At 33.9% G+C, this 15,504-nt stretch overlaps 1 protein-coding gene across 4 annotated transcripts; it reads left to right on the forward strand.

The window, feature by feature from the left end:
- Positions 1-4,492: 4,492 nt before the first annotated feature.
- Positions 4,493-14,903, forward strand: LOC109788268 (putative ADP-ribosylation factor GTPase-activating protein AGD8). 4 transcript variants are annotated; one of them, XR_014433948.1, is made up of 9 exons: positions 4,494-4,784; positions 4,968-5,086; positions 9,271-9,703; positions 9,828-10,085; positions 10,626-10,751; positions 13,460-13,558; positions 13,678-13,788; positions 14,243-14,303; positions 14,407-14,903. XR_014433948.1 is itself a non-coding variant. In XM_083075006.1 (8 exons), the coding sequence occupies exons 1-7, from the start codon at positions 4,716-4,718 to the stop codon at positions 13,783-13,785; spliced, it is 1,212 nt and encodes a 403-aa protein (XP_082931132.1). In that variant the 5' UTR covers positions 4,494-4,715; the 3' UTR covers positions 13,786-13,788; positions 14,407-14,903. The 4 variants fall into 4 exon arrangements, 3 of the variants coding, with proteins under 3 accessions (XP_029125055.1, XP_082931132.1, XP_020202544.1); XM_083075006.1 differs by lacking the exon at positions 14,243-14,303; XM_029269222.2 differs by lacking the exons at positions 14,243-14,303; positions 14,407-14,903 and having other exon boundaries at positions 4,493-4,784; positions 10,632-10,751; positions 13,678-14,078.
- The last annotated feature ends 601 nt before the right edge of the window (positions 14,904-15,504 follow it).

Below are 15,504 nucleotides of genomic sequence, written 5' to 3' on the forward strand. Positions count from 1 at the left end.
ACCAACATTAAAGATCATCTTCTTGTTGGTCTCCCAACAAAAAATGTCTTTGATCCTTTTAGCGAAGATGAAGATGAAATTCTCTTTGAACATCAAGATGATGATGAAGAAGAAATCCTTCCAGTTCCAAATAATCCACCATTAGAACCAGTAGCCATATACAACCGACCTCCACACTTTTTAGACTTTCCCAATGAAATCCAACAACAAGACACTGAGTATAGCCATCTGTTGGAACGTGAAATGGTTGTGTATCCACCTGGAACACTCTTTGTTGGCCAACGCTTCCAAACAAAAGAACAAGTACAAGATGCAATTAAGAGATTTCACATTGTCAACCATTGCACTTACGAGGTTAAGCACTCAAACACTACTAGGCTTCTCGTGGAATGCGTTCACCACGATTGTGAATGGAGATGTCGTGCTATATTACGCACTAGAGAACAACATTGGGAAATCATTATCCTTAAAGGCCCTTACACATGTGTTTCTTCACTCATCTCCCAAGATCATAATAAATTGGGATCACAAATGATTTCTCAAACCATTCGTGAAATTATTGAGGCTAATCCATCTACACCCATTTCAACCATCATAGCCCACATCAAGTTTACCATGGGTTATACAATTAGTTACAAAAAGGGATGGCTGGCCAAGCAACATGCCATTGAAACATCTTTGGAAACTGGGAGGAGTCGTACAACAAGTTACCAGGTATCTTGCAAGCAATGCAAATGTATGTTCCAGGCTTTATTTGGAAATTTAATACGCAACCGGTTTACCAAGGTGGCTTATTGGAAGAGGGGAATGTTATATTCAAAAGGTTATTTTGGACCTGTCGCCACCGGCCCAAACGGGCTTTCGGCGGTCGCGAAGACGGTCGAGCTCGCTTTTATTTTTAGTTTGAAAATGTATTGGATTATTAGAACGACTTGTTCTCAAACTGAGACCTTGTCGATCTTATCCAATTTATTTATTAAAAGTCTCACTAATCCATATTAATCCCAAGCGGGACCCTCCATAGATTAGTGGTTTTCGCAAAAGGAGGGTTCGTGGAGTCGCCACCAATGTTTTACTCAAAACATTGGAAAAAGGGATAAGGCAATTGATTTTATAAATCAACTTTGGCCATTACAACCAGAGTCGGGTAAGGGAGTCGGTTACGCGTGGGGAAGGTGTTAGCACCCCACAGCGCCCCTTTCGGGTTCCCTATGACAGATTATTTCTAAAATAATAGCGTAAAATTACTAAATTACCCCTATTTATTATAAGCGATTATAAATTAACTATCTACATGATGACAGTTTAAATATGCACACAGAAAGCAGTAAAAGGAAGGATTTAAGAAGAAACCTCTTGAAGCGTGCTTTTATATATTGAGTAAAACTGGGAAGCTTTTTGGCGTTCCCTCGCTCTACAAGCTCGCTCGCTCCTTCCTAAAAACTTTTGACTATGGAAATCCGGAGGATTTCCCTTCGACTAGGTTCGAATCTCCAAGCTAAGTGCTCGGAATTCCAGAACTTCGTCGGATCGACTCCCAGAGAGATTTCTAGGGCAGAACACTGCTCAAAAACCCCAGAATACTCAAGGAGGGAGTCAAAACTGAGTGAAAAAGTGTGTATTGACGTCAAATGACGCCATATTTATAGGAAATAGGAGCAATACGGGCGCTGGGGTCAATACGGCCCGTATTGAGAATTTGTTCTTCAATACGGCCGTATTGAACTCAATACGGCCGTATTGAAGTTCACAAATCTTCAATACGGCCGTATTGAGTCCAGTACGGCCGTATTGAAGTTCAAAACTTCAATACAGGCCGTACTGGTCCCCAAGCAGCCCGTATTGGTCCCAATTCCTCCTATTTTCTATTTTTAGCTATCCTAAGACCTCTTAGACCTATAGAGAACCCTCCTTGGGCCTTCTGGAAGTCCTTCTGGCTGATCCTTCTTCAGTCTTCGAGAGTCTTCAAGCTTTATTTCCGACCCGGACAATTTTAGGGGTCTACAGGACCTTTAAACCATGTATTGATGGTTTTGCCTTCTTTAAACCAATTGTTCAAGTTGATGGAACATTTTTATACGGCAAATACAAAGGTACATTATTGGTCACAGTTGCGCAAGATGGTCGCAACAACATTATTCTTATTGCATTTGCTGTTGTTGAAGGTGAAACTAACAATGCATGATTTTTTTTTCTTAAGAACTTAAGGCGGTATGTAACACCACAAGACGAGTAGTGCCTAATTTCTGATCACCATGAGGCTATTCGAAGTGCATACTCAAGAAATGGAAGTGGTTGGACAGAAAATAATTTTGTCCATGTCTATTGTATTCGATAGATTGCACAAAACTTCATGCGACGATTCAAAAATGCAACACTAAAGAAGGATGTCGTCAACATGGGTAATTTTATCATTACTTTTTTTTAAAACATTTAATAATTAGTTTTCATTATTTAATTATTTTTTTTTTCAGCTTATGGGATGACTGAACCTAGATTCTTTTACTATTACAACATAGTAAGAGCTACTAATGCTGAAGTAGCCCTATGGTTAGACAACATTCCTAGGGAAAAAAGGACACTAGCATGGGATAATGGATGACGTCGAGGATACATGATAACAAACCTAGCTGGGTCTATTAATTCTGTATTGAAGAAAACACAAAATCTGCCAATTTGTTCCATGGTAATGGCCACATACACTCGTTGCAACAAGTTTTTCGTTCAAATAGGCAGGGAAGTGGATGCAATGATTAATGTTGGACATGTCTACTCGAAAATTGCAAGTAAAACTATTCAAGATGCACAGTCCAAGGCAAATACTCATAGAGTTATCACCTTTGACAAATCAAGCACTAGATTTCTAGTGGAAGAAACGCAACATCCGAGAGAAGTTCGACCCGCTAGGAGATTTGCAGTAAGGCTAGGTGAAATGTGGTGTGATTGTGGCAAGTTCCAGAAAGTTCATATCCTTTGCTCGCATGTACTCCCTTCATGCTTACATGCACGTCACAACTATCAAACCTACATATCTCCCATATATACCTTACAACAAGTTGCAAAGGTATACGAAGGACAGTTTGGAGAGCTCTGACATGAAGATTATTGGCCTACTTACACTGGTCCAACTATGTGGCCAAATCCAGAACTCAAGAGGACTTCCAAGGGTTGGCCAAAGTCCAGCAGGATTAGAACAGAGATGGATATTAGAGAACAACATAATCGTGTAAAAAATTGTTCCTATTGTCACACCTCTGGTTACACTAGGAAGACATGTCCAAATATTGGTCATGGATTTAGTTCCCATCACCATTGATTTTATTGTTGTAATGAGTTTTAATAAATTTATTTAGTTATATTTATAATGTTAATATTCAATAAATTTAATTACTTGATGTTACTCTTTGAGACTATGTTGTATTTGTGTTGAAAGGGTAAATTGTGTTCGCTGCAATGTTAAGTTTGAAGCTAGATTTAAAGGAAATACCTTTGAAGTATAAAACTATAGTGTCTTAAACTTAAAAACATGAGATGATAATAATGGGACCTTGTCTTAATAGATTCAAAACTTGTACGAGTCAAATTGTGACTAATAATGGAAAATCTAGATAACCTGCACATCACACTACGAAAACATGTCCAAATAATGTATAATTATTATAGTTTATAAGCTAAACATTAAAATTCATATTACATTGATAATATAAAGGGTAGTGCATAGAATTGGGCAGAACGGGCTGTTCCAAACTACTAAAAAGGGCTAAAATCTCTAGTTAGAACGGGTCGTTCCAACATTGAGGTTATGTGAAAAAACTCAACTCTAGAACGACCTGTTTTGGTTTAAGAACGGGCCGTTCCAGTTGCAAAAAAAAACACCACGAGAATGCATGTAGAACGGGTCGTTCTGGTTGCAGAACGGGCCGTTCTAATTGCAAAATTCCTAGATTACCTAGACCTAAGACTAAAAAAAAATAAAAAATATGTAAACAATAAATGGTGCTAGTTGGGAAAATAAATTTGCACAGGTACTATTTGGGTAAATTTATTTTAAAAATATATTATTTGAGTAAAAAACTCTTAATTATACATATCTAAATAAAAATTTGACAAAATTATAAAATTAAAAAATTAATTTAACCATTAATATTTTCCATTAAATATTTGACATGTAAAATAAATATTAATTAATTTTATTTAAATATAATAAAAATTTATATTAAATATTCTATTTATGTTCTTGTTCTATATTTTAATTTTTAACGGCACTAGCATTTTAAAAAACGAATTATACCTAGGAGAGACGACGACGTTTAGTTCAATTCTGAACATTTATTTGTACTCTCTTGGTCAGGGACAGCAACAATTCACCGACTCCGGAAAACACAAAGGCCAACAACGCCTTCCCTCATTTCTCTGCAGGGCATTTCCGTAATTTCAGTCTTCGCTTCCTTTCGCTAGTGAAAAAAAAAGCTCCTTTTTAAGAAGAACGATACACGAGGAGAATAAATATATAGAAACGCACGAAACAACAAGTTTTGCGGTTCTACCTGCAAATTTTCTTCCTCTCAATCTATATTGCTCAGGTGGTGTTCCTGTTCCCCTAAGCACCCCTGAGATTCATTTGCAAAAAGCTCAAAAAGAAAAAAAATATCAATTCCAATCCTAAGCTTCGTTGTTATTATAATTTCGTTTTTGTTTTCCGTTTTGATCTTCCAATGGCGTCCGAAGGCTTCACCGATAAGAACCTTGTGTTTAGGAAACTCAAGGCGAAGTCCGAAAATAAGGTTTGTTCTTTACAATTTTGAATTTCAATTTAAGAGCATATCTGGTTGCGTGAATTTATTTTTTACTCTCAATTTTTCGTTTGTGCCTTCTGATTTACGAGATCTGGTGTCAGATCTGCGATACCCGTGCTCGTGCGTTAGATTTTTGAATTCGTACGGTTTTTATTATTATTATTTTTTCAGATGTGTTTCGATTGCAATGCGAAGAACCCTACCTGGGCTTCCGTCACGTATGGGATCTTCCTGTGCATCGATTGCTCCGCCGTTCATCGTAGTCTCGGCGTGCACATCAGCTTCGTGAGGCAAGTTGTTGCTGATTTTGTTTGAATGGTGAATCTGTTTGTTGATTTTTCTGTGTGAAAATTGTTTTTATCGGTTTGCAATTTAATTGTGTGTGGCTGATTCTGTATGGTGAGTGTTGTGTGGTGTAATGCTGGGTTCTGAATGTTCATGCGGATTAATTTAGAGCACTGCGTTGTACTGCTGTGCTGTGTCATCTTTTAGAGTTCCCCAAGTTAATTGGTTAAAGCTTCAATAGACAATGAAATCAGACTCCAGAGTTTGGCCTCTAATATGTCGTTTACAACTAGAATAACAAGATTCAATATTCTACTAGCTGATGAGGTGGGCTATATGTATTACTTGATGCCATTGGACTCGGTTAAAAAATCAATTTTTGAGGGATATTATTCAGCATTTACCATGATATTCTTTTAATAATGTTGTACAATGTCCTCCGATAACCAAACGTTTCTTTCTTCTTCCTTAGTTTACCTGGTTCATACATCTTGACTTCCTTTTCCAATGTTCGGCAAAATAATGAATTCTACATTTTCCGTTCTTTGTGCCAAGGTCTTGGTAAAACTCAAAAAGCTTTGGATGGTGCCTCACTTGCAGCTTTCTATGTCCCATTTTTAGCCTTCCAATATTTTTTTTCTCCAATTTTCAGCATCATTGCGCACATGAAAGGCCTTACAATACTCCCTTTTTTTCTTACCTATTTTTGAACACTATCATTCCACTCAGTTTCTTTATCTTGAAAACATTCATTTCACCGCTAAATGTATGTTTGGATACCACTTTGAAACCACTTTTAACCAAAAACACATGTTCCAATGTAGAAAAGGTAAAAAGCTTGTAAGTGTATCTTTTTTTTTATTTTTTTTTTATTTTTTCAACCCCATTTGAGTTGAACTCAATTGGTTTCCAAACACACCCTAAGAATTTTTATCGTTCTCAAGCCACCATCCCTTTGTTATTAGATTTGTAATTTTTAATGACAATGGAGATGAATGTCTACGTTGTGTAGTAAGACTCTCTTGCAATCATCTTGCAAACTTATGAACTCCTTACCAAAATTAAATTAATTTGTGACCTTGAGATTTCACTCTTATAAGTGATTAGATGTTCCTTTTACTTCTTAAAACAAGTTTTTAATAATCTTGAATTCATATGCCAAGAAATCAAGAATAGATATCCAAAATTATCATAAAATCCTGTAAATTGCTTTGCATCACAACCAACATGATTTATGTTGTCACCTGTGAGATTCTTCCCTTTTGTGGAAAGCCTTGAACCAACCCTCTAAAAGTGCTTCTGATACTAGTGGTGAATAGACACCAATGACATTGATAGTCCCCCACACATCCATTCTACTCCGTATTGAGACTATTTCTCAATTAGACATTCTGAATATTATCTTTCTCACATTTTGATGTGCATTTCACATTGTCCTCAATCACTAGTCAAAAAATTCTTTCTGAACCATCTCAAACTACTCTCCTTTTACTATATTTGATTTTTCAGCCACCTATTCCATTTAATCTATCATTTTTTTATCTATATCACTAAATTACATTTTAATATTTTTAAAAGAAATTGTTAATAGTTAAAAATAATTTTTTCTTGTCACAATTTAAATTGCTCATTATAAATAAAAAATATTTTATTTATTCAAAGATATTTAGTTTTATGAATTTTAATTATAGAAAAATATATATTTGTTCTTTGCTACGCATATGCTATAATACTAGTTAATTTTAAAGATAAATTTTTCTCTAGTCCTTTTTACATTCAATGCACTTTCTTTATAAACCTTGTCCACAATAATACCTATGTCATTCTTTCCTTTAAGTTTACATGTGTTGTGTACCAAAGTTTAACTCTTATAGTGCTAGGCTCTTTCTCTTTATCTCTAACCTATTCAGTTTGATGTAGACACACGATGTTATTCCTTCTTTGTATCATGATGTCATTACGTCCAAAGATTTATATGTCAAAGTACCAATATTTCAACTACCAAACCTAATTAAGGAACTCTTGGACTAGCTTTTTACCCCCATCAATCCCCAAAAAATGTAAAGACCTACCTTTGGTAATTTGACACTGATGCAGTTGTACCAACTCATTTAACATTTTACTTGAGCAGTATATTGTGTTACTTTTGAATAATGGCCTAGCAATAGCACGCATAATCTTTCTTGACTCTTGAGTAGTCCATGTTTGGCATTATGACAAGATTTACATTCCTGCTGAAGGCTTAGTACAACCCTCCTTTGGGCTTGGCGCCAATTTTAAGATAAAAAAGTTAAGTTCTCAAATCTGTGGTTGAAAAGGTTAAATGATTATGTACTCGTGAAATAGTTCAAAATAAATAAATGCTGGTATGTATTTATGTGCTGTGTTAGTTTTGAGCGAGGGTACACAGGTTTTATTTTATGTTCATTGTTTGGTTGAAGTGCAGGACTTATAGTGGTAATCTGGATAACATAGTGCGTGATATGTGAATTATATTTGACTCGGAGATATACTTTTTCTTTTGGGAGATTTCAATTTTATATTCTTAGCATATAACTATTTTTTGAATATAGCTTTTCAAATTTAGCAATAATCCTGAACAGACTTCGTCCTCACATACTTGAAACTGGATCCATCTGGTTCCTGCAGAAAAATAGATTACGGGGGAACATTGGGATCATCTAATGGTTTGCATGGGAGCTTGTGATTGTGAGGGGTTTGTAAAGTGCGGGGATGAAGCCTGGGAAAGTATCATTGTTGTTTCCATTTCCTTTTATTATTTTCTAGGTTGTGTTTGGATGAGAAATTTTAAAATTTCAGGGAATTTCAAATTCTTAAAACTTGAATTATTTTGATTTAAGTTTCCTTCATTTATTAAATGTTTTGTTTGGATAAATCAATTCAAAATTCCTAGTTTGGATGGGATAATTTAAGTTTCACCATATGCAAAATTTAATATAAAATTTGGCAAAAAATAAACATTTGCCAATTTTATATATTTAATAATTTAAAAGTAATTTTAATATTAAACAATATTTAATTTAACGATTTAAAAATGATTTTAATATTAAAAGATATTTATTAATTTAAAATACGTTTTACATTGAATGTTTGAATATAATTATTGATGGTTTGTACCTCAACATTGATAGAGGAGAAAGAAGAGAGAGGAGAGAGACGGAGAATAAAGAGAAAAGGGAAAGAAGATGAGAGAGGGGAAAGAGAAGAAAGATAGAGAGAGAGGAGAGGAAAGAAAGAGAGGGAGAGAAGAGAAAGGAGAGTGAAATAAGATAGAAGAGATGAGAGGGGAGATAGAGAGAGAGAGAGAGAAAAAGTGAGAAAGGAGAAGAAAGGAGAGGAGAGGAGAGTGAGGGAAAAGAGGTGAGATATAAGAGAGTGAAGGGTGAGGTGGAAATAAGAGGAGAGGGAGAAAGGATAGAGGACAGATACAGAGGTGAGACAAGAGATAGAAAGTAATTATGAAGAATTTCAAATTCTTTCTAGGTGTAATTTATAATTCTACAATTTTAAGTCATCAAAATACTTCCACAATTTACTAGAATTTCAATTTCTTTCTAATTTTTCTATCCAATCAAAATATTTCACCACAAAGAATTTTAAGCTCAAAAAAATGAATTACTCCTAAAATTCTTCATCCAAATACACTATTAGATTATTCACTTGAAATGACTTTGTCGTTCAATAGGGTTGGAAGGATTATTGATTTATAAAATTATTTTACTCTGGTCCTTGAGTTGCCATGTTGAATAAAGATTTAAAGTGGAGCAGCAACTGAATAGATACTTAATAAAGATTAAAAAATGACTAGTTGGTTTTTCAGGGACATTTGCCTGGAAAACTTTGGGCTGTAGGCATTTTTCTTGTAAAATTTATTATAGGGGAAGCAAGCATAATTTCTTAATCTGAAGAGGCTATATATGTAGATTCAATGAGCCCCAAGGATCTGTATTCATTTCTTATTTTATTCTGCTTTCCATGAGTAATTTAAATACTTGGGAGTTTTATCACTGTATTAAAATTTCACACCCTGTATCTGCATTTGTATTCTTTTACTTGGATATTCTTTGAAACACACTACAATCAAAATTTAAGAAGTTGTTGAAAAGTAAAAGGCAGAAAAAGATTAATAGCTATTTAGCTAAATAACCATATGATCTTCTATATGTAGGTCTACAAATTTAGACTCATGGAGTCCCGAGCAACTAAAAATGATGAGCTTTGGAGGAAACAATCGTGCTCAGGTTTTCTTTAAGCAGCATGGTTGGACTGATGGTGGTAAAATAGAGGCTAAATATACATCCAGAGCTGCAGACTTATATAGGCAAATTCTTACAAAGGAAGTAGCTAAAAGTATGGCTGAGGATGGAGGCTTACCTTCATCACCTGTTGCTTCTCAGTCTGCCCAGGGGGTTAATGGGCTTCCTGAAGTTAGGACCAATGAAGTGCCAAAAGAAAGCACTCTGGAGAAGCCTGAAAAGCCTGAAAGCACTTCTTCACCTAGAGCTTCACATACAGTAGTTTCAAGTACCATCAAGAAACCTATTGGTGCTAAAAAACCTGGGAAGAGTGGGGGGCTTGGTGCTCGTAAACTTGTTAAAAAGGTATGCAAATAGATATCTTTGTTTGCAAATGTATGCTAGAATTGCCTGTTGGTTTTTCATTATCTCATTCACTAATTTAATATGATGACATCAATTATTGACAAATTATCCTTATGAAATGAAGCCAAGTGAGTCTCTCTATGAGCAGAAGCCTGAGGAACCACCTGCTCCAGTTTCATCCTCCACAAATAATATGCCTGCTGGGCCGTCTCTCACATCTCGGTTTGAGTATGTAGAAAATGTCCAATCATCTGAGTTGAACACTGGTGGTTCACATTTGATTAGTCATGTGTCTCCACCAAAGTCGTCAAGCTTCTTTGCAGACTTTGGAATGGATGGTGGCTTTCCAAAGAAATCTGGGTCAAGCTCCTCCAAAGTACAAGTAAGCTATATGAACTTTTGCCCCTGCAGAGTGTAATTTCTTATGCATGTAGTTAGCATACAGGACGTAGTTATATATGAATATCTGGTCTTTATTGAATTAAACCCTTTTTACAACATGCAGATCCATGGAACAAAACATGGTGGTTGCAACTTTGAAATAGTATAACCATGAAACAAGCAATGTTACAGTCTTCGGCTGAAAGATACTGATTATATTGGGACAAATTATTATTGTCGCAACCAAACCTTAATAGTAATTAAAACTCAGATAGTTTAATCATGATTTGCTGACAGATGTTGATTATCTTTGGACAGATTCATATTGTTGCCACAAAATCTTAATGACTGTTCTATTTTTATTTCGAAAACTACATGCCTACATGGTTTATATTGTGTGACCTGTGAAAATTCTTGTATTATCTAGTCTGACTTAAATAGATTATTGGGCAATCATATCTGAGACATCTACTTTATGTTGTTTTTTAACAAATTCATTTAACCTGCACCTTGTTTTGTTTTGCTATGTATCCGGCATAAGATTCAGGAAACTGATGAAGCAAGAAGAAAGTTCTCAAATGCCAAGTCTATTTCTTCATCCCAATATTTTGGAGATCAGAACAAAGCTGCTGATATGGATTCTCAAGCTACTTTGTCTAAGTTTTCGGTATGTGTCATTTCTTTTAGCAACTTGCTGGAACATATTGTGTGTGAATACATTTATGTTGGTCTCGGATGTTCAATCCCCTGGAATAGGCTTTATCAGATGGCTTCTTCTTATCTCATATCCTTTTGATTGGCATAGCTTATATTAACAAATAAACTGATCCCCTGAAATATTTAGAGCCTGTCTGTTTGGAGCTTATAAAGATTGTGATACAACTTTTATTTTAGGACTTCTTTATGTAAGCAACTAGCTTTGAACTCAAGCAAACTAGCTTTTCAAAATATATATTTATTACAAATTTTTTTAAACATCTTTTAATTAAACAAAAATTGTCTTCAGAATAAACTGAAGTAAACGTGTCTTAAATAAGAATGACTTAACTATCTAAAATATCAAATTGCAACTTTTTAGAGTGATACAGGTAATTCTAGATTTATATTTGTGTTATATGGGTTATAGTTTTCTATACTTTTGTCTAGCCATGGGGATTAATTTTACTATCCTTGATGATTGTGACAATGGAAACGATTATCATCATAGATAAAAGCCAGTGAATAATTTCTGTACACATCCTCAGGGATAAATCTCCATTAATGATTAATCTCTATAAGTGGAAACTCATTTTCCGGTGTCTTTAGTATGTCTATATAAATAGTTAAGCTAATTTTCTTTGTTATTGATATGTATAGTAATCCGTTTAATCAATTTAGTCAAGATATAGCTCCTACTTAAGATCGGGAAGATGGCTGCAAGATTGTTAACTGTTAGATCTTAACAAGGATAGTAAGATCCTACCAAATTGTAAAAATATGTTTTTATAAAGAAGTGTAATAAATGATAGTATAATTAGCTTATACATATAATAACACTAAATTTCAGTTAAAAACTTAAATATGTATTTTATACTTGTGTTATTTTATAGATATTGTACTAGTATTATTGATATCTCAGTCTATTCTATAATTTATAATAATTATGAAAAAAATAAAAGAAAGCGGATATATCATAAAACCCAAAGAATATAATAAAAGGTGCAGTAGAGGAGCATTCTCAAATTGCCAAAAAAACCACATCCCATGAGTTTCAGGGAAAAGAAAAAGAAAGATAGATAGAGGCCATGAGCAATCTCGGTCCAATCTCACCTATATGAGCAATTTCATGTACTATCTAGCTTGGAACGGGTTTGGGATTGTATCTTGCGTGTTTACAATTTAGATTGTGATTTTGACAACATTGCATTCAATTGTTTCTTGGAATTTACCCAATCTAGTGTAGAACTTGCTTTAGCCCTTGTAAAAGAATTTTCTTAAAATTCATTCAGATTCACCATTAGGTCAGTTAGAGAAAGGACAAGTTCTAATTTGCATAAATGATTTTGGGCAGTAAAAGGAAAGGTGAGTCTATGTAAAATGTTTCTTTGGTAGTTCTAAGCAACCAAAAAAAATAGACAACTAGTATTTTTCTCAAGTCAACTGTTTTAACTGGGACACTACATGTTTCTATCATGCAAAGGTGGGATGCTGATAATCACATGATATAAACCATTTTGCACACTGAGTGGTTCCTTTTGTCATTTAACCATAGCTATGTGTGTCCGAGTGGAGAAAACCGTAGTCATGCCCTGAAAAGGATACCGATACCAATTTTAGTTCATGGTAATTGAATTGAGATTCAAGTTGTGAATCGGAAGGCATATTTTCCAAATTGCAAATCAAACCATTTTATGAATGAAAAACTTCATGATCAATAATAAAATATAGTACTATATATAACTAACAAATACATATATTAAAGCACAAATTAGTGATCAATAAATAAAACATAAATCTAGGAGCATTTTAACTTAAAAAATATACCTTAAAATATACTTTAAATAAAATATTAAAATATAGCAGTCCCATTTATTTGTATTTCTAATGTACTTTGAATAAAAAATATATATTAAATTTTTTAAGGATAATTGGATAATTTTTTTAAAAAAACTATAACATAAATATTTTCATTTTTTGAAACTTGTTCAAGATATAATCGTCTCAAACTCAAGAAAAATACCTGGTACCTGGTACGACTGCAAGCAAGCGAAGGCATTGCCCAACAGAGCTGTCTCTTTTTAACTAATTTTTAGGAGGGAAGTTTCCTTAGGGCATCTCAGAACCAGGTCGTGTATGACCCAGTTTGGTGCACGACCTGCTCACACTAGAATCACAATTCATGCTCAGCAAGCGATTCTTCCAATTCACATCTATAATATGATTCCTGGGTTTCTTTTGCAGATTATTATATTTGGTGTTCCTTTTGCAGATTGTTATATTTGGGTAGGAATAGGTTTGGCATTTATTTGGTGTACAGCACACGGGCTTCTTAATGTGATTTCACTCATAGATATGTGGAAAGATTTGGAAGTTTGGTTCAGTTGATTCAGTTTTCTTTGGTTTTTGCTTTGTTCTTTTCTTTTCTTTAGTAGAAGGAATTCTTATCATCCTTTGACTTAATAATTTTTCTCTTCTACCGACTAAATTTCCTTCTTTATGGGGAAAATCATGCTTTTGTTTAATGTACTATTCTAGATGAGTTGCTGCCAAGCTCGAATAAATTGTTAAATGCAAGTTATTGCGTCTTTTAACCAGGATTGGGAAAAAGAAAAATAGGAAAAGGGGTGTGTTTTCAACTTTGATACATGACACTTTTTATCCTCTTGTTAATTCCAGGGTTCAACTGCCATTTCCAGTGCTGATCTTTTTGGTGACTCAAGAGACAACTCCATTGATCTCACTGCTGGCGACCTCATCAATCGATTATCTTTCCAGGTATTCCTTACTTTGTACTGGATTTGCGAATTTCATTGTTCATGTCATCTATCATTCCAACAACGAAATGATATTCAAATTAGTAACCTCATCATTGTTCGTGTATCCTTACTTTGCAGGCACAACAGGATCTCTCTTCCCTTAAGAACATTGCAGGAGAGACTGGAAAGAAGCTCACCTCATTGGCCTCCACATTGATGACGGATCTTCAGGACCGAATCCTCTAAAATGTATGCTCTGTATTTAAGAGAATCTTTGGGGTTTGTTACAGATGCCAGCCAAATGTGTTTCAAATGTAATAGAAGAGTTAAATATACAATTCTTTGAGAAAATAAGATACTATATTTTCAGGCTTGTCATATAGACTGGGGTTTCTATTTTGTAAAACAGGTACTGCATAGAGGTTGCTAATATTTTAGATTTTTCTATTGTGTTAGTCGATACCAGTTTGTCGTGAACTCTAAAGAGTGTTTTTGTCATCTTTTATCGGTGAAATAGCTGTCTTGTTTACATTTATAAACCAGCTTATCTTTATTTAGAATTTGAGGGTTAGATTTTGATGGAAAAAAGGAATGGAGGAATTTTTTTATAAATGTTGTTTAATTCTCTTAATTTAAAAAAATAAATTTATCCTTTGTTCTTTTTCCTGCCAAAATCACTCAACAACGGATTCCAATGATTCAGGGCAAAGTTATGATGTGCCATGAGCCACGTATATGGCAGAACTACTGGAGCATAGTAACTGGTAGTCACTAACATACTTGAAAAATATACTGTGGTCTATGTAGTCTTGTGATATATGGGTAACTGCATTCCTTTTTTCTTTTTTATACTTTTGTTGCTTCCAGAATTAGAAATGATGAAATGAACATCGATCAAATTTAGATAATCATCCGTTAGTGCATGACTGAAGGCTGTTCCCAAACATGAAGTGATGTTTAGGAGTTTCAAAAATGATGAGGTGACTTCTAACAAGCTTAGAATTGGAAAGTACGAGCTTAAATGGAATAGATCAAGTCTCTATTTTTGCCTCTAAGATGACTTCAATGAGTGACAAGGAGGAATCTATGCCCGTTACATCCCCAGTTTGAAGGCTAAGTTAGGGTCTGGCTTGATTTGATTTTTCCCCCGTTGTTTGTTGTGTTTAAAAATTTGTATAACTGTGATATTACATTATAAAAATTCACCAGAAATTGATTTATATATCACTGAAATTTGTATGCCCGTTACAACCCCAATTTGAAGGCAAAGTTAGGGTCTGCTTGATTTGATTTTTTTTTCTTTCCATTGTTTGTTGTGTTTAAAAATTTGTATAACTGTTTGATATAACTATGATATTACTTTATCAAGTTTCACCAGAAATTGAGTTATATATCACTGAAATTTTTCGTTAGCATACCCTCTATTTTCTTGCAAAAACAAGATTTCAAGCTATTTATTTTTTCACCTTTTGCTTCTAGCGATTTTGAAATTTATCGAGGGCTTTTCAAGCTATTTCATTATGAACAACGTATTGAAATTTTGTTAATTCAGAATGTGAGATCAAAGTCAGTATTACCTTGTTTTTCATGTGTTTGTTGATTGTAGTTCAATTTTGAATGGATGATTCGATTACAGCCTATACAAGGGGTGAGCAAAGTTCACGGATTCAACTCAGTTTCTGGATGGATTTGGATCTTAAAATTAGATCCCATATAATTTTTAAGGATGGATTCGAGTTATGTTTTAGATCATTTCAACCCATCCTTCATTTTTTTTAAATGTATAATATTTAAATAATTATATATTAATAAAAATAGATAATACTTTATTTAACATTATATTATATTTATAGTAATTATTTATTTTAAAATATATCATAAAATATACTTTAATTTAATTTTTGTATTTTTTTGTCTCGTAATTTAATTATACATATGTTAATATTGATATATTGAATTAAAACA

Source organism: Cajanus cajan, chromosome 5 (assembly GCF_000230855.2).
Source record: "Cajanus cajan strain Asha chromosome 5, NIPB_CcT2T_4, whole genome shotgun sequence".
Taxonomy (NCBI): Eukaryota; Viridiplantae; Streptophyta; class Magnoliopsida; order Fabales; family Fabaceae; genus Cajanus; species Cajanus cajan.